The 27,538-nt window shown below is 33.3% G+C and overlaps 1 protein-coding gene across 1 annotated transcript in view; it reads left to right on the top strand.

Annotated features, from left to right (window-relative positions):
• The window catches only part of LRP1B (LDL receptor related protein 1B), a 1,457,254-nt gene that overhangs the window by 882,212 nt on the left and 547,504 nt on the right, over positions 1-27,538 (top strand). The window contains exons 30-31 of the mRNA XM_063085362.1: positions 5,681-5,855; positions 6,648-6,742. Of these exons, the coding sequence (XP_062941432.1) occupies positions 5,681-5,855; positions 6,648-6,742 (270 nt within the window). The remainder of the gene's footprint in view (positions 1-5,680; positions 5,856-6,647; positions 6,743-27,538) is intronic.

Raw genomic sequence — 27,538 nt, 5'->3', positions numbered from 1 at the left:
AACATTTTCAGAATTTTGTGGCTTTTCAGAATTTATAATCTGCTTTAGTTTAAGAAGTGAGAGTTCCCAGAAATGGAAAATTGAACTTTCTGATAAACTTGGTTAGAGTTCTTGGTCTGACTTACTTGAAAACGAGAGTTAACAGTCAGAATTTATTATTTTGGTAGTTTTATCAAGGAGAGAAAAATACCATTAAATATATGGTTATTTTTATCTTTTTTCCCCTCATACCCTTGTGGGGAATTTACTAGGGGCTCTAAAACAACCAGACATGGGCATGAGAGATGGACAAAAAAAGACAATAAGTGTTATTTTAGACGTAAAGTTAATAATTAGAAACTCAAATCTGGTGGGTAGAAAAAAGGTAAGCATAGAAAATTGGAATTGAGATTTCCTGACTATGTATTTAGATATGTACGTCTTAACATGGACTTGAGGCCTTATATTTGATTTTTTTCTAGCTCGGCTCACATGTCTTTAAAATTCTAGATTGTGTATTTCATAAATTTACTTATAAATTCATTAAAATATTTATGTTGAAGGCAGTGTTGCATACATTTAGGGAGAGGGGTTGTAAAGATAAATTAGCAGAAATCCTGCCCTCAAGAATTATATGTGAAAATGTAATAAGACAGCTGGATAACTTATCACATTAGGTAGAAAGGGCTCAAACAGGTATAGTCCTGTTGAGTTAGGCAACTGGGATATACAGGAGAAATTACTAGGTTTGTATGGTTTTTATTGTTGAAGGGCTGATGTTGTCTATCAGCTGGTCTCTTTTGCATATAATTTAAGAAAGTGGAAATGGGGTAGAATATGAAACCCCAATAGTCCCCTATAATTTGGAAAGGTCAGGATATGAAGTGTAAGGTAAATGGTTAAAAATAGTGAGAAATAACATTGGGAAGATAGTTGTGTTCAGACTATACAGGAAGCCAGGCTAAGGAATTTAGACATCACTTTTTGGGTTGCTGGAAGTTATTGAATACTTTGGGGCAAGTGAAGATCATGATCCAGAGCTCTCTAGTCAGAAAAATAACCTGGCAGCAGCTAAACAAATTTCTTGGAAGAGGAAAAGACTGCATGCTATGGCAGTATTAAAGATAGAAACAGATGTGAGAGAGCATGAACCATAGAACTGACAAGGACCAAGTAGGTATTAATAGCTTACATTTTGTGAAGCTTTGCAACTTAAGATTGAAATGCATTCTCTAGACTGTATGATTAAGAAGCATCAGAAATGAATAAAAGGTTTTTGAACAGCAGAGACAGCCAAAAAAACCAAACAACCGTGGGAGTACTCTATTTTAGGGAAAATAAAAACTTTTTATTATGTTTGCAAATACCAAGCAAACAAGGATAAAATGCAGAAAGTGTTCTTAGATTGGCAAAGTATCCATCCCTCAACCCTACAGTGAGCTGCAAAAACATACATCACCTAATGTAACATTCACAACAATCCTATGTATTATCTATAATTAGTCCTATTTTACAAATAGGAAAAGAGGCTGAAAGATATTCAAGTGACTTAAATGACAAAAATAGGTACCCAACCTGGAACATGAACCCAAATCTTACTACATCAGTACTGTCTCTCAGCAATCAATAAACCTCAGAGGGTGAGAGAGAAGGAGGAATAAAGATCTTGAGTGAGGCAAATAAAAAAGCATAATATATGAGTTTTAACTTTTTAAAATAAAAAACAAACCAGCTTTACTGAGATATAATTCACCCATCATACAATTCACGTATGTTAAGTGTGTAATCCAATGGTTTTTAGTATGTTAGCAGAGTTGTGCAACTATCACCACAATCAATTTTAAAGCAGTTTTATCACACAGGAAACTCCATTAACTACTAGCAGTCATTCCTAATATCTTTCTCGCCTGCTTCCCACCTTTCCTCTCCCCTCTAACTCTCAGCCCCAGGCCATCACTTATCTACTTTGTTTCTATAAGAGGGTAATTCAAAAATTCATGGAAAGATTCGTATTATCTTTTAGTTATATTTTTTCATGAACTTTTTCAAGTACACTTTCATATTTGCCTATTCTGGACTTTTCTCCCTCCTATCTAACTGAAACTATTTATCTTTTCCTCTCCCTATTTCGCTCTCTTCCCTAACCACCCAATCCTCTGGTAACCACCCTTCTACTCAGTGTTTCTATGAGATCAACTTTTTAGATTCCACATATGAATGAGATCAGGTGATATTTGTCTTTCTGTGCCTAACTTATTTCACTTAACATAATAAATCTCCAAGTTTATCCATACTGTTGCAAATGACAGGATTTTGTTCTTTTTCTATGGCTGAGTAGTATTTCATTGTGTAATATACCACATTTTCTTCATTCATTCATCCATTCATGGACAACTAGGTTGATTCCATGTCTTGGCTATTGTGAATAGTGCTACAATAAACATGGGAATGCAGATATCTCTTTGACATACTGATTTCATTTCCTCTGGGTGTATACCCACTTGTGGAATTGCTGGATCATAGGATCTTTCTATTTTTAATTTTTTTGAGGAACCTCCATACTGTTTTCCATAATGGCTGTACTAATGTACATTTCCACCAATAGTGTGTAAGTGTTTCCTTTTCTCTGCATCCTCATTAGCATTTGTTATTTTTGTCTTTTTGATAATAGCCTTTCTAACAGGTGTGAGGTGATATCTTACTGTGGTTTTGATTTGCATTTCCCTGATGATTAGTGATGTTGAACGTTTTTTTCATGTATCTGTTGGCCCTTTGTATGTCTTCATACAAAATTTCTATTCAGGTCTTTCACTCATTTTTAATTATAGTTATTTGTTTTCTTGCTTTTGAGTTGTTTGTGTTCCTTGTATAATTTAGATGCTGACCCCTTATCAGACATATAGTTTGCAAATATTTTCTCCTATTCTGTAAGTTGTCTCTTCACTCTGTTGATTGATTCCTTTGCTGTAAAGAAGCTTTTTAGTTTGATGTAATCCCATTTGTTGATTTTTGTATTTGTTGCCTTTGCTTTTGAAGTTATAGCCAAGAAAATAATTGCCCAGATCAATGTCATAGAGCTTTTGCACTATGTTTTCTTCTAGTACTTTCATACTTTTGGGTGTTACATTTAAGTAATTAATCCATTTTGAGTAGATTTTTGTATATGGTGAAAGATAAGGGTCTAGTTTCATTCTTCTTCACGTGAATGTCTAGTTTTTCCAACACCATTTATTGGAGAGACTGCTCTTTCTCCGTTACGTACTCTTGGCACCTTTGTCAAAAATCAGGTGGCTATGAGTGCTTGGATTTATTTCTCTATTCTGTTCTATAGGTCTGTGTGTCTGTTTTTATGCCTGTACCATGCTGTTTTGGTTAATATAGCTTTGTATTATATTTTGAAGCCAAGCAGTGTGATGCCTCCAGTTTTGTTTATTTTGCTCAACATTGCTTAGGCCATTCAGGGTCTTTTATGGTTCCATTCAAATTTTAAGTTTCTTTTTCTATTTCTGTGAAAATTATCATTGGTATTTTGATAGGGATTGCATTGAATTGGTAGATTGTTTTGGGTAGTATGGACATTTTAATAATATTTATTCTTTCAATCCATGAACACAGGATGTCTTTCCATTTATTTGTGTCTTCTCCAATTTATTTCATCAGTATTTTATAGTTTTTGGTGTAGAAATCTTTCATTAAATTTATTACTAAGTATTTTATTATTGGGGGGGTAGCTATTGTGAATGAGATTGTTTTCTTGATTTCTTTTTCAGAGAGTTCACTATACAGAAATGCTATAAACTATACAGCATTTCTATACAGAAATGCTACTGATTTTAATATGTTGATTTAATATCCTGCAACTTTATTGAATTCGTGTGTTAGATTTGACAGTTTTTTGTGAGGTCTTTATTATTTTTTTGTATATAAGATTAGGTTGTCAAACATTAAAGAAACTGTATTACTTTTGTCTTGAAAAAGAAAAGGAGGAGAACTGAATGAGAATAACTAAAAATAAAAAGAAATTTGAAGTTTGGGGTTGAGAAATGAAGGTTTGCATTTGAAATTCGCCAACTTAGCAGTAAATTAACGATAAAAGGTAATATGCAGAGTGAGAGGGTTGTTGATTTGAGGAGAACTGGAAACATGGGGAATAATTTCTAAGGGGGCTTTGAGGAAAAATTTTTAGAAGTAATGAAAGGATTTTTGAGCAGAAAAGTGAAAAGTAGGATCAGTTGAGATTTGAGAACATCCATTTGAGAGTGAAAGCCTACCATTCCAGTACTGCTCTTTACAGCTGATCCAGAACCTCCTGTCTTATTTTGCTGTCCTAAATGAGCTAGTTGACAAACTTTCCTAATCTGGGGTTTTCACTTTCACATGACAAAATTTAGCATTGTGGCTTCTTTTGAAAAGAGGAAACAGGGAAGATGTAGCAATTCAGCTGTAGCTAAGTAGAAGCTGCTCTGTAGCTTTGATTGGAATATCTGCTCTTGAGCAGCAGTAGCTTCTCCTGGGAGATAGTTAGAGCTACAAAATCTTGGGCCCTTCTCCACAACTACTGAAGAAGAATCTTCATCTAATAGTCTCCAGATGTCTTGTAAGTTGGAGAAAGAGTCGTCTAGAGAACTCTAGTAGTACAGAATTCTAGAAAATATCAAAACTTTGTGAAATAAATACAACACCAAAGTAGAGTAGTGAAATGCCACAGCCTGGGGACTAAACTGGCCTACAGTTATATGTTGGGTTGGCCTGTTAGCTCAGTTGATTAGAGCATCATGCTGATAACGCCAAGGTCAGGATTTAATCACTGTACCAGCTGGCCACCAAAAAAAATACACACACACACACACACACACACACACACACACACACACACACCACACACACACCCATACATATAATATATATTTTAACATATATATGTTAATACTTTAAAAATATTTTCTAGTATCCTATATTTATAACACTGTTTTTATCTTAATTTTTTCTCAGTTCAAATGTGCAGTTATATTTAAGCCCAAATTCCATCATTGTTTTTAAAGATGCCTAATTCATTAATCAAGGAATAGCAACCCCAATATTCATATTGGCTGTAATGAATCTGGACTTAATTAGATTTCAGTAATTTTTGCAAAATCTGCGTTGGAGGAATGTTAAAAGGATTTTAGTTTCTTTTCTCATATCTCAGTCAATTTGTGTTAATTATCTATTTTGAACGATGTTCAACTCTGGTGATTCTTTTAGGAAAGTTGAATTGTTTTATTTCATTTCAGTAATAATTTGGACTTAAAACATAAAATAGCCCAGTTTGTTGATGGTCCACAAGTACCTTCTCCTACCTAGAAAGATGTGCTACCAACTGGGGTAGCTGTTACTTTAACTTTGAATTTTGGTCACCTTGGCCCATAAGATTGCTGCCTGTGTCTGCTCCTAAGTGTTTACTTGTGAATCATAGACTGTTAGTGTAATTTCAATGCTAATTGTTGCTTCAGGTTTTCAAATGGCTCAACAGTAAGACATTAATGATTATTCATGCCTTAAGAGGGGCTGATAAGAGAATGAGATTACAATCTTGCACAATTTTAGCTAACAAATTAAAGTGTAAATTAAATTTTCCCTTAGACGGAAAATAACATACTTGGAGAACCAAAAAGAATGAGAAACTTCATTCACTTTTAATTTTCTCTTTTCTGCTTTATAGATATTCAGAGTATCAGAGGGCTAGCAGTGGACTGGGTCTCACGTAATTTGTACTGGATTAGCTCAGAATTTGATGAAACACAAATTAATGTGGCACGACTAGATGGCTCTTTGAAAACCTCGATTATCCATGGAATCGATAAGCCACAGTGTCTCGCAGCTCACCCAGTCAGGGGGTAAAGTATGATTATTTTTTTTTTAAGTTTTTCCAAAATTTCACATACCTTTGCTCTGATTTTATGTAAAATCATTGTTTAATTCAGAGGACATCAACCATAGAGTCAGAAAAGCAAATGTAAAAATGAAAATTGTAGAAGAGATCCCTGGTTAGAGATTTGTTATCTGCATAACATAAGATTTTTTAACACATTATTGTAAGATCTCATTAATATATATTTCTAAGGAATGACAGTTCAGAATAAAAAGATGTAGCAGAAAGTGGTTAATTTCATTTTGAATGCCAGTTGTTAACATATTTACTGCATGTTGATATTTTGGCCACTCCTGAATAGATCAGATTCTCCAGTCTTCTGGATAGTCATCACTACTCTTGAGGGAGTTTGTGTAGGGATAAAAGAAATTCATTTCAACAGGAATGATTGAAATGAGTTTTTTCCCCTCCATGGTTCTGATTTCTTTACAGCTGAGAGGATTCAATCTTGATAAATTATTTAAAATAAAAATAATGTAATGTAGTCATAGTTAATTATCCAGCTTTGAATGTAGGAGGAAAAAGGGAGTGAGATAATTTTTCTTCAGTGTCAAGAAAAGCAAGAGTGGTGCATTCTTCCCTGGCAAACATAGAGGTTATTGTCAGCAAATGGCTCAACAATTTTGAGCTTTCCTGAAAATAATTAGTCTTGAACCAAGAATGTACTTTGATGTTTACCTTGTTCTTTAGTGTATGTTTCTTCTTACCAAGTAGGTCTCCATCTAATATTTTTAATTCATATCTTTTTTGAATTAAGGAAACTCTATTGGACAGATGGAAACACAATTAACATGGCAAATATGGACGGCAGTAATAGCAAGATTCTTTTTCAGAATCAGAAGGAACCAGTTGGTAAGTATTTTTTTTTAGTAGTTTGTCACTGCAGTTTTTAATGTGACAAATCTGTACTTATACAGTGTACTTTTGATCTACAGCCCGAAAGAAAAAATTACGAATTAGTAACATAAATTAAATCAGAGATTGATTAATTTCATTGAATCCATTGGGTCTATGTGGAGTAAGGAGGAAACATTATTTGTCTTTTAATATGTGAATTTTTGCAGTGTAATAAGTACTGAAGTTGCTAAAAATGTAATTAATAAATATTTTACTCACACTGGTGAATGTCTGATACAATGCTACAGTGGCAATATAACCTTGTGAGGTTTCTGTAGATTATCATTATTGTGTCATTATTAAGAGTTACAATGTTTAGGGTTTAAATTTTAGTGTTTAGTTTTCAGACACTTTCATTCACTGTGCAATGTGTTTGTTTAGTTTGTTATTATTCTACCTTTGCCAACCATTGCAGATTATAAGATATAACACAATGGTGCTGAGAGAGAGACTTGAAAGCATTTTAAACATTTTAAGTTCAAAAATTATTTTAGAAGATATGTTACATATTGGCTCATAGATATCTATATATTATATATACCTATATATTATATATTTTTTAAAATATTAACCACTCTCTCCTCATATTTTCTTGTATATCTTTTAGAGGCAAGAATTAACATATTGCTTATCTGTCATTTCAAAGTACTTTAAAAAATTTTAATGATAAATTTGGTGAATTTTGATATTATATTTAATGTGCAAATGATGGAATATACAACAGAAAACTAATAATTTTGCTTTGAGTAGAATACAGTATATTTTTGAATCTAGGAAAAGAATCACTATACCATGAAGCTTTTCAGCAACTTTTTCTTAGTTTTAGAAATGTAGAACTATACTGACTTGAAGTAGTTCATTTTTGATAGTGATGATTCAATAAAAGTGTAGTATCACTAAGATTTGGAATAAATAATTCTTTCATGTAGTCTATAGAATGAAACTCTGATACAAAATGACACTGTTAACAGCCCTTTTCTTTGGACTGTTTGTTCTAAGATCTGTCCACAATTGAAATTCAGGGTAGTGTTAGAACTTAAAGGCAGATTGAAATGCTAATACTTCTGTGTGGAAGATGATAGAACAAAAGAAACAAGGGGCTCTACAAGATTAGGACCTATACAAAGGACGTAATTTGAACTAAAGCAATTCACTTGGTTCTTATCTGAAATTGTTCAGAATATTTAATATTGAAAGTGAGCATAATGGAAATAGTATGAGCAAATAAAGTCCTTACAGTATAATTTGGTAGACAGCATTTACACCAAAATGTTAATTTATGTATTTATTTCTATAATAGGGAAAACCCTACCTTTTTTAATAGTACATATCCATTTATCTATGAAAAAAAATTAAAGAAAAAACTTAACAGCTTATATAATTTTTAAAAGTTTATGAGAGGGGTTAGTGCTACTACGTACACTTTGTAGTTGGCCCCGCAGATGTCATGCACCAAGTGATATTTTTAACTGTATATGGATGTTGATTCAACATTAAATGACAAATATTAGATGTTCACTCCATGCCAGTTATTGTTATATTTGAAAATTATTTTACATTCAATGTTCAAAATGACAGTTTAAAAAGTTTTAATTTGTTTAAGACATTATTTTAGCACAAATAACTCAGAATCTCATACAAACGATACCTTAAATCAGCACTGAGTATGGCTAGTAAGCCAGACATGTATTTATTCAATAAACAATTTTTTAAAAATTCTTTCCCTTTTATTCATAAGCATTTACAAGTTTGCCTCAGCATTCTCCAAATTATAAATGAGTTATCTTTTGGTATAATTATAAAGTCATACATGTAAACATAATTAATGTGTTTCTTATCCATTGTAGTTATTATCCTACATGCCCCCTTTTAGCTCATGTGAAGACTATACATGTTGGCACTTGAGTTCTTGAGACATGACATACTATAGTTTAGTTTTGCCAGTTTAAGAATTTTGTTTAAATGAAATAAAGTGTATAATGTTTTGTGTCTGGATGTTTCCACTCACCATAATGTCTATGAGATCCATCCAATTTGTTAAATATATCAGTAGTCCATTTTTTAAAAATGTAGACATGTATTCCATTGAATGAATGCAAAGCAATTTATATATTCAATTACTTGTTGATGGACACTTTAATGATCCCAGTTTGATACTATTATGAATTAATCTTGCTGCAATGGACAATCAAGTACATGTCTTTTTTTTTTAGTTTATCAATATACAATGTAGTTGATTTTCATGTCCTGTTACCAGTTCCTCACTTTCCTCCTCCCTCTTCCCCCTCCTCCCATCAACATCATATCTGTTCACTTGTCTTAACAAGTTCAGTGAATTGTTGTGATTGTTGTGTCTTCTTCCCCCCATCCCCGTTTATTTGTTCGTATATTTATTTATTTATAGCTCCCACAAATAAGTGAGTACATGTGGTGTTTCTCATTCTGTGCATGGCTTATTTCACTTAATAAAATTTTCTCTAAGCCCATCCATGTTGCTGCAAATGGTAGTATTTCATTTTTTTTTTATAGCAGGGTAGTATTATGTTGTGTAGATATGCAACATTTTCCTTATACATTCATCTGATGATGGACATTTGGGCTGGTTCCAAATCTTGGCTATTGTCAATAACACTGCAGTAAACATGGGAGTACAGGTATCCCTTCAACATGATGATTTCTATTCCTCTGGGTATATTCCCAGCAGTGAAACAGGTGGGTCATGTGGTAGATCTATCTGTAATTGTCTGAGGAACCTCCGTATCATTTTCTATGAAGGCCATTTTGCAGTCTCACCAACAGTGTAGGATGGTTCCTTTTTCTCCACAACCATGCCAGCATTTATCACTCTCAGTCTTTTGGATGTTAGCCATCCTAACGGGAGTGAGATGGTAACTCAAAGTGGTTTTGATTTGAATTTCCCAAATGCTGAGTGATGTTGAACATTTTTTGATGTGTCTGTTGGCCATTTGTATATCTTCATTTGAGAAATACCTATTCTACTCCTTTGCCCATTTTTTAATTGGGTTATTTGTTATTTGCTGTTAAGTTATTTGAGTTGCTTGTACATTCTCAATATTAATCCTTTGTCAGATGAATATTTTGCAAATGTTTTCTCCTACTCTGTTTGTTGTCTTTTTGCTCTCTTGTTTCTTTTGCTGTGCAGAAGCTTTTTAGTTGGATAAAATCCCATTTGTTTATTTTTCCTGTGGTTCCCTGTGCTTTGGGGTTGTATTCATGAAGTCTGTACCCATTCCTACTTCCTGGAGTGTTCCCCATATGTTTTCTTTAAGGAGTTTTAGTGCTTCAGGATGTATATTTAGTTCTTTAATACATTTTGAGTTGATTTTGGTATATGGTGAGAGGTACGGATCTAGTTTCATTCTCCTACATATGAATGTCCAATTTTCCCAGCACCATTTGCTGAAGAGGCAGTATCTTCCCCAGTGTGTAGAAAGAATTCCTTTCTCAAAGGTCAGATGTCTGTAGGCCTATGGGTTGATTTCTGGATTCTCTATTCTATTCCATTGGTCCATGTGTCTGTGTTTATGCCAGTGCCACGCTGTTTTGGTTATTATAGCTTTGTAGTATAGTTTAAAGACAGGTAGTGTTATGCCTCCAGCTTTATTTTATTTTTGCTTAGAATTGTTTTGGCTATTCGTGGTCTTCTGTTATTCCATATGAATGTTAGGATTGGTTTTTCCATTTCTGAAAAAAGTCATTGGAATTTTGATGGGGATAGCATAGAAACTGTAGATCACTTTGGGTAGCATGCATATTTTCACAATGTTAATTTTTCCAATCCAAGAGCATGGGATATCTTTCCACCTTCTTGTGTCCTCTTTAAATTCTCTCAACACTGGTTTGTATTTTTCATCACAGAGATTTTTCACATCCTTGGTTAACTCTATTTCTAAGTATTTTATTTTTCTGGTGGCTATTGCAAATGGGCTAGCTTTCTTGATTTCTTCTTCTGCAAGTTCACTGTTGGAATATAGAAATGCTACAGATTTTTGTGTGTTGATTTTATATCCAGCCTTGCTGGCATCATTTATCAACTCTCAGTATTATTTTGTAGTGTCTTTAGGCTGTTCAATATATACGATCATATCATCTGCACGCAGGGAAAGTTTGACTTCATCTTTTCCAATCTGGATGCCGTTTATTTCCTTCTCTTCCCTGATTTCTCTGGCTAGTACTTCCAACACTATGTTGAATAGGAGTAATGAGAGTGTGTATCTTTGTTTTGTTCCTGTTCTTAAAGAAAAAGCTTTCAGCTTTTCCCCATTCAGGAAGATACCGGCAGTGGGTTTGTCATATATGGCTTTAATTGTGTTGAAATACTTTCTTTCTATACCCAATTTATAGAGAGTCTTTGTCATGAATGAATGTTGAATTTTGTCAGATGCATTTTCAATGTCGATAGAGATGATGACATGGTTTTTGTCTTTGATGTTGTTGATGTGGTGTGTCAGTATCACATTTATTGATTTGCATATGTTGGACCAAACTTTCATCCTTCGGGTGAATCCCACTTGATCATGGTGTATAATTTTATGTATGTGTTGCTGTATTCTATTAGCCAGTGTTTATTAAGGATATTTCATCTATATTCATGGAGGATATTGTCCTGTAATTTTCTTTTTTTGTTCTATCTTTGTCTGGTTTTGGTATCAGGGTGATGTTTGTCTCAAAGAATGAGTTTGGGAGTATGGCCTCTGTTTCAGTTTTTTGGAATAGTTTGTAGGAGCTGGTATTGATTTTTCTTTGAAGGTTTGTTAGAACTTGGCAGTGAAACCGTCTGGTCCTGGGCTTTTCTTTGCTGGGAGACTGCTGATAGCAGCCTCAATCTCTTTGATTGTTATTGACTGTTCAGATGTTCTGTGTCTTCTTGCTTCAATATTGGTAGTTTGTGTGTATCCAGAAATTTATCCATTTCCTCCAGATTTTCAAATTTGTTGGTGTATACTTGTTTTAGTAGTATCTAATGATTCCTTATATTTCTGAGGTATTGGTTGTAACATCACCTTTTTCATGTCTAATTTTTGTTATTTTTGTCTTCTTTCTTTTTTGTTAGCCTCGCTAATGGTTTGTCAATTTTATTTATCTTTTCAGAAAAGCAACTTTTTGTTTCATTGATCTTTTGTATCATTTTTCAGGTTTCTATTTCATTTAGTTCTTCTCTGATCTTAATTAGTTCTTTCTGTATACTAACTTTGGGTTTGGATTGTTATTATTTTTCTAATTCTTTAAAGTGAAGTGTTAGGTTGTTCACTTGCTATCTTTTCATTCTTCTGAAGTAAGCATTTAATGCGATAAATTTCCCCCTTAGTACCGCTTTTGCAGTATCCCACAGGTTTTGGTATGATGTGTCATTATTTTCATTAGTTTCAATACATTTTTTGATTTACTGTTTAATTTCTTCTTGGTCCCATATGTCATTAAGTAGAATGTTGTTTAGCTTCTACATATTTGTAAGAGTTTCCAGAGTTTCATTAGTTATTGTTTTCTAATTTTAATCCATTGTGGTCTAAAAAAATACATGGAATAATTCCAATTTTTTTGAATTTGTTGAGACTTGATTTGTGACCTAACATGGTCTGTCCTGGAGAATGTTCCATGCACTGATAAGAAGAATGAATATTCTCTTGTTGTTGGATGAAATGTTCTGTAGATATATGCCAAGTTCAATTGGTCTAAAGTGTTGTTTAGATCTTGTGTTTCTCTGTTCAATTTTGCTTACTTGATCTGACCAATGTTGAGAGTGGGGTGTTCAGGTCCCCTAGTATTATGTTATCAGTATCTGTCTCTTTCTTTAGTTCTAATTATGTTTGCTCTATAAATCTGGCTGCTCCAATGTTGGGTGCATATATAATTATGATTGTTATGTCTTCTTTTTGGATAGATTCTTTTATCATTATATAGTGGTCTTCTTTATCTCTTTTTGGTTTAAAATCTATTTTATCTGATATAAAAATAGCTACCCTGGCTTGTTTTTCATTTCTATTTGCAAGGTATATCTTTTTCCATCCTTTCACTCTTAGTCTATGTGTGTTCTTGCATGTGAGGGTGAGTCTCTTGAAGGCAGCATATTGTTGGGTCCATCTTTTTAAACCAGCCAGTCAGTCTGTGTCTTTTGAGTGGGGAATTTAATCCTTTTACATTAAGAGTTATTATTGAAAGGTTTTGATTTACTCCTGGCATTTTATTGATTATTGTTTGGAAGTTTTGCATATCTTTTGTTCCTTTCTTTGTGATTTACTGTTTGTCTTCTGTGTTTGTTGGTTTCTTGGGATGGTAGGTAATCTTTTTTGTCTCTTTATTGTTGATTTTTATTTTACTGGTGGGATTTGTTCTTTTTTGAATATTCATGGTAGTAATGGTTGTTTTTCAAATACCAGACCCTGTATTCCCTTGAGAATTTCTTGTAAGTTTGGTCGTGTGGTAGTGAACTCCTACAGTTTTTGTTTGTCTGATACATATAGTATTTGTTTTTCATTTTGGAAGGATAGCCTTGCTGGGTCAAGTGTTCTAGGCTGGCAATTTTTGTCTTTTAGTATTTTGAATGTATCATTCTATTCTTTTCTTGCTTTTAGGGTTTCCAATGAAAAGTCTGATGTTAGTCTGATAGGGGCTCCCTTATAGGTGACTTGATGCTTCTCTCTTGCAGCTTTTAAGATACTCTCTTTGTCTTTGAGTTTTGTCAGTTTGACTATAACATGTCTTAGAGAGGACCTTTTTGGGCTGAATATGTTTGGAGATCTTTGAACCTTCTGAATGTGAAGATCTATGTCTTTCCCTATACCTGGGAATTTTTATCCTATTATTTTGTTGAATAATTTTTCAGTGCTGTTTCCTTTCTCCTCCCCTTCAGGAACACCCATGATTCAGATATTTGAGTGCTTAAGGTTATCTGTTATCTCTTAGATTTTCTTCAATTTTTTAAAATTATTTTTTCTTTTTTTTTTTTTGTTGCCTGTGTTATTTCATACAGGCTATCTTCAAGGTCAGAAATTCTCTCTTCTGCTTGTTCTACCCTGCTGATTCAACTCTCTGTTGTGTTTTTAGTTCATTGAATGAATCCTTCAGCTCCACAGGTCTACTACATTCTTTTTCAGGGCATTGATTTCTTTGTATATTTCTTCTTTCAGGTCCTGTATACTTTTTCTCATTTTGTTGTGCTGTCTAACTGAGTCTTCTTGTATCTATTTGAGTTTCCTCAGAATTGTTGCTCAAAATTCCTTGTCAGTCATTTCAAGGACTTCCTGTTATATATGATCTAGAAACTTGAGAGTTATCATATTCCTTTGGTGGTCTTTTGCTTTCTTAGTTTTTCATATTTCTGGTATGTCTCTGTTGGTGTTTAGTCATTGTGGCAGAGGTTTTCACAGTCAACTTGTTCCACCCTGGTGTCTGGCCTGGATCCTGCAGGGGCTGCTGATTCAGCACTGCTGCCTCAAGGCATTGGGGTTGGTGGGTTGTGCCTCTTGGCAGGTGGGGGCTCACCTGAGCTGGGTCCCACAGTGCAGCAGGTGCCAGTTTGTCATTGCTGCCTTAATAAACAAATTTTTATTGATTATCAGATTTTGCAGTAGACCTATTGATAAAAATTTAACACTTTTCTTTCCCTTAAGGATCACAGGAACCTAAATTATTTTAGACTTCACTAAGTAAGTTTAACTTTGTACCCTTGAGCAAGTTACTGTTTGCTTGGTTATGCTTGGCTTTCTTATCTGTAAAATCAAGATAAAATGTCTTTTTTTATAAAGTGCCCATGAAAATTGAATTAGAAAAATGTATGAGGAAAAACATCTGGCTCTTAAGAATAGAACCTGTCATTAGTAACAGTAATATGCACACTGGGTCCAATATACTGGATTTTGAATGATTTGTTTTTTTAAGACTATACTCATAATTGAGTTTAGGGAAGAACAAACTGAGTAGATTCCATAGAAATCTAGCAGTGGAAAATATATGTAACAGGATGGGTCTCTGAGATGAGAAAATTTTTATACAAGTGTGAAAATTTAATTCTAAATATTTTGCTGCTAATCCTTAGAGGCAAATAAATTTTTGATACCTGGGTTAGATCTTCCCAGCATAACCCCATGGCAAATGGACAACTAGGCCCTCACCTTGCTATTGCCATTCTTGATGTGGTTTACAAGTAGGTGTTGCTTACAAATGCCTTCTGGTAACTTTCTACTTTTGCTAACTAATTTTGTTAACCAGGTGCTAAGATTGATGGTCTCCCCACTGCTGAATGAGAAACTTTGTTGTCCACATATAAATGTAACAAATTATTTTAGCTTTGTATGTTTCCAAAGTCTGGATGCTCTGTGGCAAATACCCACCCTGCTATATTGTCATACTTCTGTCTGCCACAGAAATTCTTATTTTAGATACACAGAGGAAGGAGGTGAAAAGTCTTCTCTACCTCCCTACCATGAGCAATGTTTCTATGCGGGAAGTCACTAACATCTCTCTTGAGAACATTCACCATCCTTAGCTGTCTATCCAAATTAAGTGAATTAAATTGTCCAAGATCTAAGTAAAAGAGGAAAAAGGAATTTCAGAAACTCAGAAGCTAGAGGCAGCTTATAGCAATTTTCACATTTATATAATACATTGTTTTTCTGGTGTTAGAGACAACATCGTTGGGGAAATGTTGTTTGGGGAGCCAAACAAATCTGGATTTGAATCTCTGCTTTGATACTTATTAACGCTGTGACTTTAAATAAGTTTCTTACCTTTTCTAAGGCTCAGTTTTATTACCTGAAAAATGGAGATAATAGTATCGAACTTTGAGGGTTATTTTTAGAATTAAAGGCTCATATGTAGTATCTCATGTTCCAGCAATTCCATGCTTACTTATATACTGTAGAACATCCCTGTATATGTGCTTGAGGAAACAAGTACAAGGAAGTTCATTAAATCATTGTTTATCATAATATAAAAAACTAAGATCCTAAATATTTACAAAATGAGGAATGAATAAATAAATTCAGCATGTTCATTGCTAAAATATAATGTATACATACAGATGTGAGTGTTTATATACACGCATACATACATATATGCATATGTAGGGAAGTTCAAACTTTCCTTCTGAAGATTCGAATCTAAGTCTGCTGAAATGTATTGGCAGTAGACAGATTAGCAGGAGAAAAGGCATATAATCTTATTAACATATACATGGACAAAGGAGTCCCGTAAATATGTGACTTCAAGAAGAGCCAGATGACTAAATTTTTTATACTGTACAGAAAGGAATAGAGGCTTGGAGGTTATGGTAGGGGAAGGGGAGCAAAGAAATGGTGAGCAAAGGCTGTCTTGTTTTACAGAACCATCTGCTCGTAGGTAGCAACTCTATGGTAGCCTGTGGTAAGTTTCTCTGTCAGACTTCAAAAATGTAAAACTTTTAGTCTCCTTTTCCTGTGAGTTAAGTTTTTTCTAGAGCTGGATAAGACAGATAAGGGGGCCTCAGAGAAAGCCTCTGCATCTGCTGTTTACTTCAGTAATGTAGATTTTCTCTACAGATGCAAATGTCCCCCACAAAGGACAGTTTTTCAGATCTATTCCTGTATCTGAAGTTCCTCTGAATAGCCATCTCAAAATATGCCAAAAAAGTATATTTGGGGGTGGTGTATTTTGGTTTTCTTCGCTTACATTTAAAAAGCATGGAGAAAAGTAATTAGCAGAATGATACTTACATTCTTACAGTATGATACCATTTGTATAGTTTCAGAATAAAACACAAAATATTAATATGTATTGCTCATGGATATACATATTTATAAAACCATGGAAAAAAGTAAACTAGAAATATATTCTCCAATTGTATAATGGCAATTGTCTTTAGAAGGGGCAATAATATCATTTGAAAGGGAACTTTGATCTCTGTCAAGGGGGACTTTATATTAGAAAATGTTAATAAAATTTTAATTTTTCATATTTAATAAAAAGATTCAAATTAAATATAATAAATGTTAATAGTGTTCAATTCTGGATAGTGAGTATATGAATGTTTATAATATTCTCTCCTCTGTGTTGAATGCCGGCTCCTCAAAATATCACCAATATAACCTGTTGTTTAGGCAAAGCTGACTTTTGCTTACAGTGGTAAGGGAGAACAGTAATTCAGCCAACTCTTAGTATTGTCTCAGTGGGGAAAGGGCAAAGCTGAAATAGTAATTAAGATTTTGAAGTACGTTTAAGGCAGATCTTTCATTTGGAGAGTTGTTTAGGATTGAGTAAGGATCATTATATCATCATTTTGGATTGGTGAATGTACAGTAAGATTTTGAGGGCTGTCCCCGTGGCTCACTCGGGAGAGTGCGGCGCTGGTAGTGCTGAGGCCCGGGGTTCAGATCCTATATAGGCATGGCCGGTGCACTCACTGGCTGAGCGTGGTGCTGACCACACCATGCAAAGGGTTGTGATCCCCTTACTGGTCAAAAAAAAAAAAAAAAAGATTTTGAGGGCAGGTAGTTCAAAGAGTCTTGAGGTATAAAGTGTCATTAATGCTTTTTTGCTGAAAAGTTCATAGATCACTCAGAAAGTCCTTGAAATGAACAATAATATTATCTTTAATAATTATAATATTAACTTTTTTCTTCCTGGGCAGAACTTCTTGGAATAGTAAAACTATGTCGTTGAAGATAGTGGAATAGGAAAGCCATGTTAATATAGATAAGAAACTGTGCTTTTGGCTTTGATTCTCATCTGTAATATTAAGCCTTTTTTAAATGAATCTTTTTGTTTTCAGTGCATTTTAAAATGCATTAAAAACATTCTTTGTAAGGAAATTTTCAACTAATGTGTTCTTTTATTGGCCGACCCTAGTAAACTGATCCACAACAGTCAGTATTCCATCAGAGAAACAAAGCCAATTATGTGTGTGTATACACACTTATATATGAGGTACTCAAAAAATTTGTGTAAAAATGGAATTAAAAGATAAAAATCTTTCCATGAACTTTCTCAAGCCCCCTCATATGCATATATGCATCTATATGATTTGCTGCAAGGATTCGTCCTAGGAGAGCCTAGGCAAACCTGAAATCCTTGGTCATGATATCAGGAAGGGTACGCTGGAAACTCTCAGACAGGAGCTGAAGCTGTAGACCATGGGCAGAATTTCTTCTTCAGGGAAACCTCAGTTCTGTTCATAAGGCCTTTTACGTGATTGGAACAGACCCATCCATATTTTTTAGAATAATTTCCTTTACTAAAGGTGAATTGATTGAAGATGGCAATCACATCTACAAAATACCTCCTTAGCAACACCGAGATCAGTGTTTGATTGAATAAATGGGGATCATAGCCTAGCCATGTTGACACGTAAAACTAATCATCACAAGTTTTGAAACTTTTCTGTTTTACCTGCCTACATACATGCTTCCAAGTGTAGCAATTGTGTATATGTCAGTCCAAATGTAGATTTCCATAAATGTTTACTTCAAATCTAAAAAAGAGCTTTATTAAATAGAGATGGTGAGTGACCAAAAAGTCAGCTGGCATTTAGTAGCCATGCTTTCTGAGTGGAGGGCAGGTAAATAACTTCATTATGCTGAACTTAGCATGTAGTAACTTTGATATAGATTGTTATAGAATGTACGATAATGTATTTTTTTTAGCTGTAGGGGCCACAGAAAAACTTACTCTTCCCCCCTCAAGGATCACTAAAACAATCAACTGTCAAGATTCAATTCATGTAAAAAGGCATAACAAATTTTATTTTTATGTGCTGGGAAGGGGCAATGCACAGGGAAATCACAGGAGAATGATTTACCAATACCCCAGTGAGGTACAGATGCTCATCTGCTCATCTTCCTAGGGGAAAGAGAGAAGTGGGTATATGAGAAAATAACTTTGAGGGGAACTCAGTGGGCCTGGAGAACATATGCCTACATTCACCTGGGACAAAGTCTGTGGGTCTGCAGGAAAGACAATGACAGGTAAATGATTCTCTTTAAAAGATTGAATGGGACTGAAATAGAAGACAATAATCTGTGACAAAAGTCTTTCCAGGTGATAGACTTTAGTTGATAGACTTTAGTCTTTCTTCTTGTGATATGAGTTAAGTTAAAGAAAACCCAGGGAATGACCAGAGATACTGTTTTCTTTTTTGATGGGCCTGGAATTTAGGCGGATAGGGGAACAGCTTTATTCTCTGTGTTGTAGAGAGCCAGAGGATTGAGAGACAGGAGGGGAGGGGGTCTGAGAAAACTTGAGGCATGTCAAGGCATCATATTTGGGGGCAGTGGCCTCTGAGCCCCAACATAGCCTACAAGGAGAAAAAGAACCAATGTCTGAGAATGTTTTATAATTAATAGTCATAGAAATATCCACATATTGGTATTTAAAAAAAAAAAAAAAAGGAAAACAAACAACTCCCTGATCAACTCTTCTTTCTTAAATCCAAAGCCATGTATTAAGTATCTGCTATGTTAAGGTGTTATGCAAAGCACTGTAAACAACCCAAAGAAGACTCTGTATAACACTTGCTTTACAGTGTTTACCACCTAATGAGAAAAAGAGTAGGGAATGTGGGGAGGGTCCACATGTTGGTTTTTATGTATGTGGGAATCTTGAAGAAAAAGGAAAAAAAAATTGTGTTCCCATGATGTCCTACTTACTGGGAGACAACAAGGTAAAAAAGAAAGATATGGACCTTTTCCTCGTGGAGTTTACAATCTGAAAGGAAGTGACCAAAACTTTCCACTCAAGCCATATCTCCTTTCTTTGATATTTTCTCTTAACTGTCAGACTGCTTGACCTAACATTATATTTTCACTACTCATTCTTTCATCCACAATGGCTCCCATCTCCTTTTAGTTTAGTTCACTCATCCCTGCCTAATAAGCCACATAAGATTACCTCCAAAAAAACCTTTCCTGATCTTTCTGACTAGGCTAAAATCTCTCAAGACACTTTTAGCACTATGTATTTCACCTTTTAACTCTTGTCATTATTTTAATTTTCCATTTGCTTGTTGAATATTTGATTAACTATTGCCTCATCAACTAGAAAGGAAACTCTGCAGAGTAAGGGATTATATGTTTTATTTACCATTATTTGCTCACTCATAGCTCAATGGTTGGCACATAAGTAGATGTTCAATAAATATTTGTGGAATAAAGTAAATACTGTTTCCTATCCTATAGCAAGAGGCTCTTATAAGATTGAATAAACCTAAGATTTATTTATGTATCTTAGTTGAGTAAGATTAATTTGTGAATGTATGATATATAGAAAGAATATTTTCAGTGGAGGTGCATACTTGGTGATATGGGCATGGATTCATGTTGCATTCCATTCAGCATATCTGATGAGTAGGAAACAAATGAAAGTACTCTCAGATTTATATTTATACTATTATTTTCTCAAAGTATTGTGTGCAAAAATTATGTTAGCTGGGTTGCTTATAAATAAATGCATAGCTAGCTAGGGAGGAAAAGTTGGAAATATTTGTTTTCTAAATTGGCTTTTCCTCTTGTTCCTCTTGCTGTTTCTTCTCCCTCCCCTTTCTAACCCTGTGGCCATTTGGCTCTCATTAGCACCTCAATCAGAGATATCTCATAAAAAGAAAGGGCAGGTAAAAGTAGATTTGGTCAAGTTATCTACTCATTGATGAATCCTCTTAACACAGAAAATAAAGATAAAATAAAAATTTCTTTTACAGTAACTCCTTATTCATTCTGACCTTATTAATTGCATTTTTTTTCCATTTATTCCAACAGGCTTCACACTGATCTAAATTGATTAAAAGTATGTCACATAGTAACTTTTTTTTTTAAGTTATAGTATTTTCACAGTGTGTGCCTGAACCATTTTCTTAAAATATATTTAATTTAACATATTGTTTATTTATTTAGACAAAATATATAAAGTATTTCAGATTATTGTGTTTTCTATTTTTAAAAATTCTTTTATTTTTTGCTTTTTTAAATTTTGTTTTGTTTTGTTTTGTTTTTTGTCTTTATGGACAAATTAAAGCTATGGTTTAGATAATTAAACATAAATTTTTTTTTTGGCTTTATATATAAGTTGAAACTGCTATTTAACGTAGAATCAAGGTTAAGTCCCACAAGGAAACACTTAACATAGAAGAATTTTTTAGGAGAATCTTTGAAACACTCTCAAGAATCCATGCCAGTGTAATCCCACTTTACAAGATTCTTTCAAAACTATTCCCCTGAGATGATTTCTAGAAGAGAATTTTACTGTATTGTGAATGGATATATGAATGTGTGAAAAAAATAAATACAAACCTGTTTTTGCTGGTATACATGAGCACAGTGCCCATGAAATAGTTATATACGTAGGGACATTTATCACAGCATTATTTACTCATTATAATTTTATTTACTCATTGTAAGTGCTTATTGTAATTATTTTATGATGAGTCTATCTGGGTGAACTCTGGCTTAAACTGCTTGCCTACTACATTCTTTAAACAATTTTCATGAAGAAAATTAGGTGCTTAGGAAAGGAAGAGTCATTGCTCAGTTGATTTTCTTCTCAGGTATATTGTTGTCAAATTACAAATTACTTTTTCCCAGAATGTGAGGAGAACACACAATATTCTGCCTGGCGGGGATGGGAAAGGATCAGCTCATAACAATCATTATCTATCACCCTTAATGGTACCTGTATTCTCATCATGAAGTCACATCTTTGTGTGTGTGTGTTCACTTAGCCTGAATTTTCCGATACAATAGAACCATGATCACTTTGGCAACAAAAGTATTATAATTATAGTGACTACTTTTTAAGTACTTACAATGTATCATACACTTGCAAAATGCTTTGTATTAATCATCTCACAGAAATCATTCCTGGAAGGATTTTTTATCCTTCTTCATAGATTCAAAAACAGAGACTTGTTGAAAGAAGTTAGTTGCCTGCAATGAATGGTAGAGCTGAGATCCAAATCCAAGTTTATTTGCTTCCAAAGCCATATTAAATCTTAACTATTATGCTGTGCCAAGAGAGGGTGATTTCATACAGTAATTATCTGACCTCAGAAAAAAATCAGGGAATAAAACTGGTATTCTTTCAAGCATGGAATGTGGTAAAGAGAAAAATCCAGAGCCTGGGTACTCTTGAGAAATGCAGACCCAATTAGGACTCAGCAGTCAGGTTTTCTAAGTAGCCAGGAGTATGCAGGAACCAATTTCACCTCTGTGCCAATTGTGCCTCACAATTAATTATTTCTGGATCTTTAAATGCTAGTTTTAAATGGCAATGCCACTGATACATTAAACATTCTAGTTTGTGGAATTGTTTTTATACTATAACTCACTGATTTCCCTTGCTTGTTTGTTCTTAAATCCATGTGGGACCTACTTAAAATAGAAATGCATCATAATCTTATCAAAACATCCAACTTAGCATTTTAGGAGTGTGTATCACTAAAAACTGAGTAATTGCAGCCTTCAGGCAGTTTGGACTGAATAACTTCGTTTCTTTTAAACACAAATCAATATTCCAGTTATCCATCATTGAACTAAATATTCTCAATTAAGATTTATTGCTCATTCTTGGATACATTAAGTGCTTAGAGCAGTTTACATATCAGAGGATTTTAATTTACTACTTAAAGTAATTTCCATGTGTAAAATGTCTTCATATTATGAATTTTATCCCTTAAGCCTTGGATAAAGCAACTTGGCTTGTCAATCAGCATTACCTTTCATGGCTTATTTTTAAGAATCTTGTGTACTATATATTTTATTTTCTTGATGTTTTCCATTTATTTTCAATGTGATCCCATTCAAAAGTCATTTGTTTACTCAATGTTCAAGTACACTTCTTGAAAACATTTTCTGCTATTTAATTATTCTAAACCTTATGCTGTATGAAGTAGATTTTGAAATATATTTATGAATAACATTCATAAGCACTTTTTACTACATCAAAAGAATTTAAGGGACCTAACTTTTTAAAAGTAAGATTTAAATTTTTTTTTTCAGATGTGATTTCTTGCTATATATAATGCAGTTCTGTTATTTGTGTATACTCATTAAACATAGTTGCTTTTATTATGTATGAAGCACAATCAATATATAAGAGTTTGCACTCCAAAAGAAATGTTAAGAATAGATTACAAAAAAGGCCAGAGGAATTGACAAACTTATATTATAATTACATATGCATACACATACACAAAATTTAAATTTATTACGCTTTCATCTGATTATTCATTTACTCATCATTCCAAATGTTCTTAGGTGAGAAAAAGTGTTATTTTTAAAAAAAAAAAGGTTATGGAGTGTATCTGAGATGCCAGACCCTGTAAATAAGACCTGGGCTCATCCTCAGGAGGGTATGATCCAGTGAAAGAAGTCACATGCAATTACAGACCATTTGAATGAGATCTTTAGTAAAGTTAAACAAAACAGAAACAGTTAATATTCACTAGTACTACATTCCAGACATCATAAAGAAAATGTAAGTAGATACTGAAAATAGAGGAAACAATTAATTCTTTGTGGGGAAGAAAAGCAGGGGAAAGAATTGAAGCCAAATTGATGACATTTTGAAATTGCAACAGGATCTTGAAGGAAAAATATGCTTTTGTTTTTAAAGAAGTGACAGAAGGCTCTCCTTATTCTTCGCAGAAAGGAAAAACCAGGCACAAAAGGCATGAAAGAGTATGATATGTGTACAAAACTCTGAATTTTTCTGTATGGATAGGGAAACAAATCTAACATAAGGGAATGCTTAGCATTATATCGTCAGGAACTACAATTTAAAAATATTTGAATGACAAAATTCAGTGCTTTTAAAAATATGTTGTTTTATTTTACTTCACAAGCTATAAAATATAATTTTGGCAAATTATAAAACTATAGGTTGTAAAAGGCTTTTAGAATAAAACTCTTCTCAAGAAATAACTTATTGATTCTGGTCTTTTCTCCATTTTTGCCTGTGTTGTTTTCACAAGGCACATAATTTTTGCCAATCATCAAGGTCTGGGAATATAGGATAAACTGTCCCAGGTAGAATGATTTATGTGAGGGAAGATGGAGGAGATGCTGAAATCTTAGTTTGATGAGCAACAAGGAATCAGTTGATTAATTTAGCCCTGTGACTCAATTTGTCATTAATGACTTCTTAAAGCACGGTGACATGAGAAGGGTGATTTCCAGGAAGAATTTAAATCAGGTTAAGGTAAGGGCAGTATACTCAACTAGTTGTAAATAATGTGCTTTTTCTAAATTGAAATATTTATTGAGATAATTTTAGAGTCATATGAGTTATAAAAACATAACACAGAGAGATCCAATGTATACTTTATCCAATTTTCCCCAATTGGAACATTATGTAAAATAGTACAACATCACAACCGAGTTATTGACTTAATACAATCCAACAATCTTATTCAGATTTCATGTTTTACTTATACTGATTTTTGTATGTTTTTATATTTAGGTCTATACTAATTTTTTTGTTCCTATATCCACCACCAGAGTCAAGACTCTGAATAATTCCATCAGCACCGTGATCCTCCATTTCACCCTTTTGTAACCACATTCATTCCCTTCTGCTTATCACCCCTCTCCCTTTCCTCCCACGTCTAACATTTCTAAAATTTTGTCATATTAAAATGTTCTATAAGTGGAATCATGCGGTATGCAACCTTTTGATATTAGCTTTTTCCTGCTTATTTCCCTGGATACTCTTTGAAATTGTTTCATGTATCAATAGTTTTGGGGTTTTGTTTGGTTTGTTTTTGTTTTTGTTTTTTATTGCTGAGTAATATGCTATAGTATGAATGTACCACAGTTTATTTGACCGTAAGATTTCATTTATCTGGGCATTTCCAAGGAGTTCAATTGCTGGGTCCTATGGTAATAGAACACATAGTTTTATAAGAAGTCACAATTCTTTTCAGAGTGCCTGTATCACGTACATTCCCACCAATAATGCATCGGTGATCCGGTTCTTCTCTGCATCCCTGTCAGCATGTAATGTTCTCACTATTTTTTATTTCAGCCATTCTGATAAGTATGTAGTGATATCTCACTGTTATTTTAATTTGCATTTTTCCTATGAAAAAACTTATTTTTTGTGTTTATTTACCATCTCTATATTTTCTTCTATGAAATGTCTGTTTACACCTTTTGCCCATTTTCTAATTGGATATTTTTAAATGTTGAGCTTTGAGAATTCTTATGTTGAGACTTGGTTTTTGTTGCATGCATGTATTGCGAACATTTTCTCCAAGAGTGAAGCATGTCTTTCATTACCTTTCAGAGAGCAAAAATTTCTAATTTTGATGTGCTTGTTTTATAACAGAGATAATTCTGTGAGTAATTACAAATGAAGTACACAATCTCATTATTTTAAATAATTAAATTATCTAAAAATTATCATCTGATAATTAATAGGGATAAATAATAGGGATTACCAGAGAGGTGTTTGCACTTTTTAAAATAAGGTTTTAGCTTGAAGAGGATATACAAAAATCTACACTAATAATAAATAGCTAACATTTACTGACTGCTTTCTCCTATCACATGAGGTACTTATTATTAACGCCTCACAGTGGTGACATGAGGGCATAGCCAGGACAAGGCTGCCAGAGACACGTAGACAAGGTATCTGAAGGGCGGCACTTTATATTTGCAATCACTTCGGAGAGAAGCCAGGGATGGAGCAGAGAGAATGCTTGGTTATCCTCAGCACATTTATTCTTTAACTTACAAAATCTAAGTATTCTCAGGAGAGATAAAGAGCTTCTTGAGAAAGCTTCGTAGTGAATAGGCAGTTAGCCCTATGCTAATTCCCCGTGGTATAACTGTCCTGTATCAGAGCTAAAGGTTTAATAATTCTGAAACAGTTCTGCTCCAGGAATAATGAAGTCACTTCCGGTGAATTCTGAAAAGATCTCCATTTGTAGTATCCAGAATATTATGATTTTTCTACAGGTATAGCATGGCATACAACCTTTTGGTATGTCTCCATTTTTCTGTACGTGTATTTCCAGTGGCCAGTTTCTCCTACTCTCACAGTCCTAGAAGCAGGAGTCACTCACTCTCTGTTGAATGAAGATAACACTAAATAAGAGAACATTTAGAATATTTCAGTGTTATTTATTATGCCTATACAGATGATTTGAAGTTGATCATCTACATTTTAAAATCCACAGTATGTCTTGTTTCCCATCTCCATCTTTAGTGTTTCCATGTCTCCAAAGAGCTCACCATTATGACACTCCTTCCAGCCAAATTTAGAAGACCTATTTGAACTTATTAAAATTTAAACTTGAAAGTTTGTAAAAACATGCAGTATTTCAAAGGGATTTCTTAAATTTCATATTCTAAAATAACCTGGGAGATTTTTAAAGAATATTGATTCCTGGGACAAGCCCAAACCAATTAAATTAGAATTTTGGGGAGTGGGACTCAGGATCAGTATTTTGAATAGTTTTCCAGATAATTATAATTCACAGGCAGAGATGTGAATTTTGAAGTAAAATTTGGAAAGTGATGGGAGAATATTAGAAAATTACTATCTCTAAAAATGTCTTAATTAAAAAAAAATCTTGTTTGTACCTTTTATTTTTATTTTAATTCCATATTGTGTAGTATATTGATTTAATTTTGTCATATAAAAAGAAATAAATGAGACATATAAAATGATCTTTCCAGTCTTAATTGTAACAACACCTAAAATTTAATGGAGTTAACTATTTTTAGTAATATGGAATATATGGATTATATATTAAAAAAATTATATAGTTATTTCTTACATCAACGTGTTAATTATTTCTACTATGAGAGCAATTGCATAATTTTGGTAAAAAAGCTGGTCTGTTTAAATAAAAATGTTCACATAAAATGATATATTAAGGGAAATCTTTGTCTTAAAATAATGAGTGCTAGAATCTAAGCATATGGATTAACTGTATTTTTGCAGTAACACAAAAGATAGGCAAACAGGTAGATTTTTGTTTTCATAAAGATTTTTCAGTTTAAATGATGACTTTTTCTTCCATCTACTTATTATGTTTTTGGACTTATGTTTTCTTTTTTGATAACCAGATCTGAACGATTTTAAAAATTAATTAATATGTCTTGCAGAAATGAGACTGTATTACTAGTGGTACACTCTTTGGACAGATTGTACAGTCCTTTTGAAGATTTTTAAATCTCAGTCACCCACTCTGAGGACCCTTTAGTGAAGATATAATTATATTTCTTTGCATAGGTTCCAAGACAGTGCAATAAATATACTCACATTTGACCTGATTTCTCGTGGCTATTGATTTAGGATTCTAACATCAGTGAGTAATTTCAATTGCGTTAAACACTTATTAGTTGCATTAACATTAGTGTTTAGTGATTTGTCTTTTGAATATTAGTACAACAGAGATCTGATGCAGAAATTATCCTAATAAATGTATGCCAATTAATTCTTCAGTGTTGTTAGGCTGAAAGTGTAGGATAACAAAATAAAAGCATTTTATGATGTAAAAACATTTGTATTAATAAGCTTCACAGTCCTGTACTTCTAAACATATCTATGAATATAAAGCATATGCCACTGGTTTCTTAAATATATAAAGGATTTATAAAGGATTACAGTTTTAATTTATAAACCTGGGAATCAATGTTCTCAAGAACATTCAAGAGTTAAACTAATATATTTAACAGAAGGGAAGACATATGTAGGGGCTAGGTGACATGTATCACATGTTAATGTAGAACCATTAAATATATTTTTCGTGTAAACATTAAA

This window comes from Cynocephalus volans, chromosome 1 (assembly GCF_027409185.1).
Source record: "Cynocephalus volans isolate mCynVol1 chromosome 1, mCynVol1.pri, whole genome shotgun sequence".
Lineage (NCBI taxonomy): Eukaryota > Metazoa > Chordata > Mammalia > Dermoptera > Cynocephalidae > Cynocephalus > Cynocephalus volans.
Note: the sequence above shows the minus strand (reverse complement) of the source record. Positions and strands in the feature narration are given on the sequence as shown.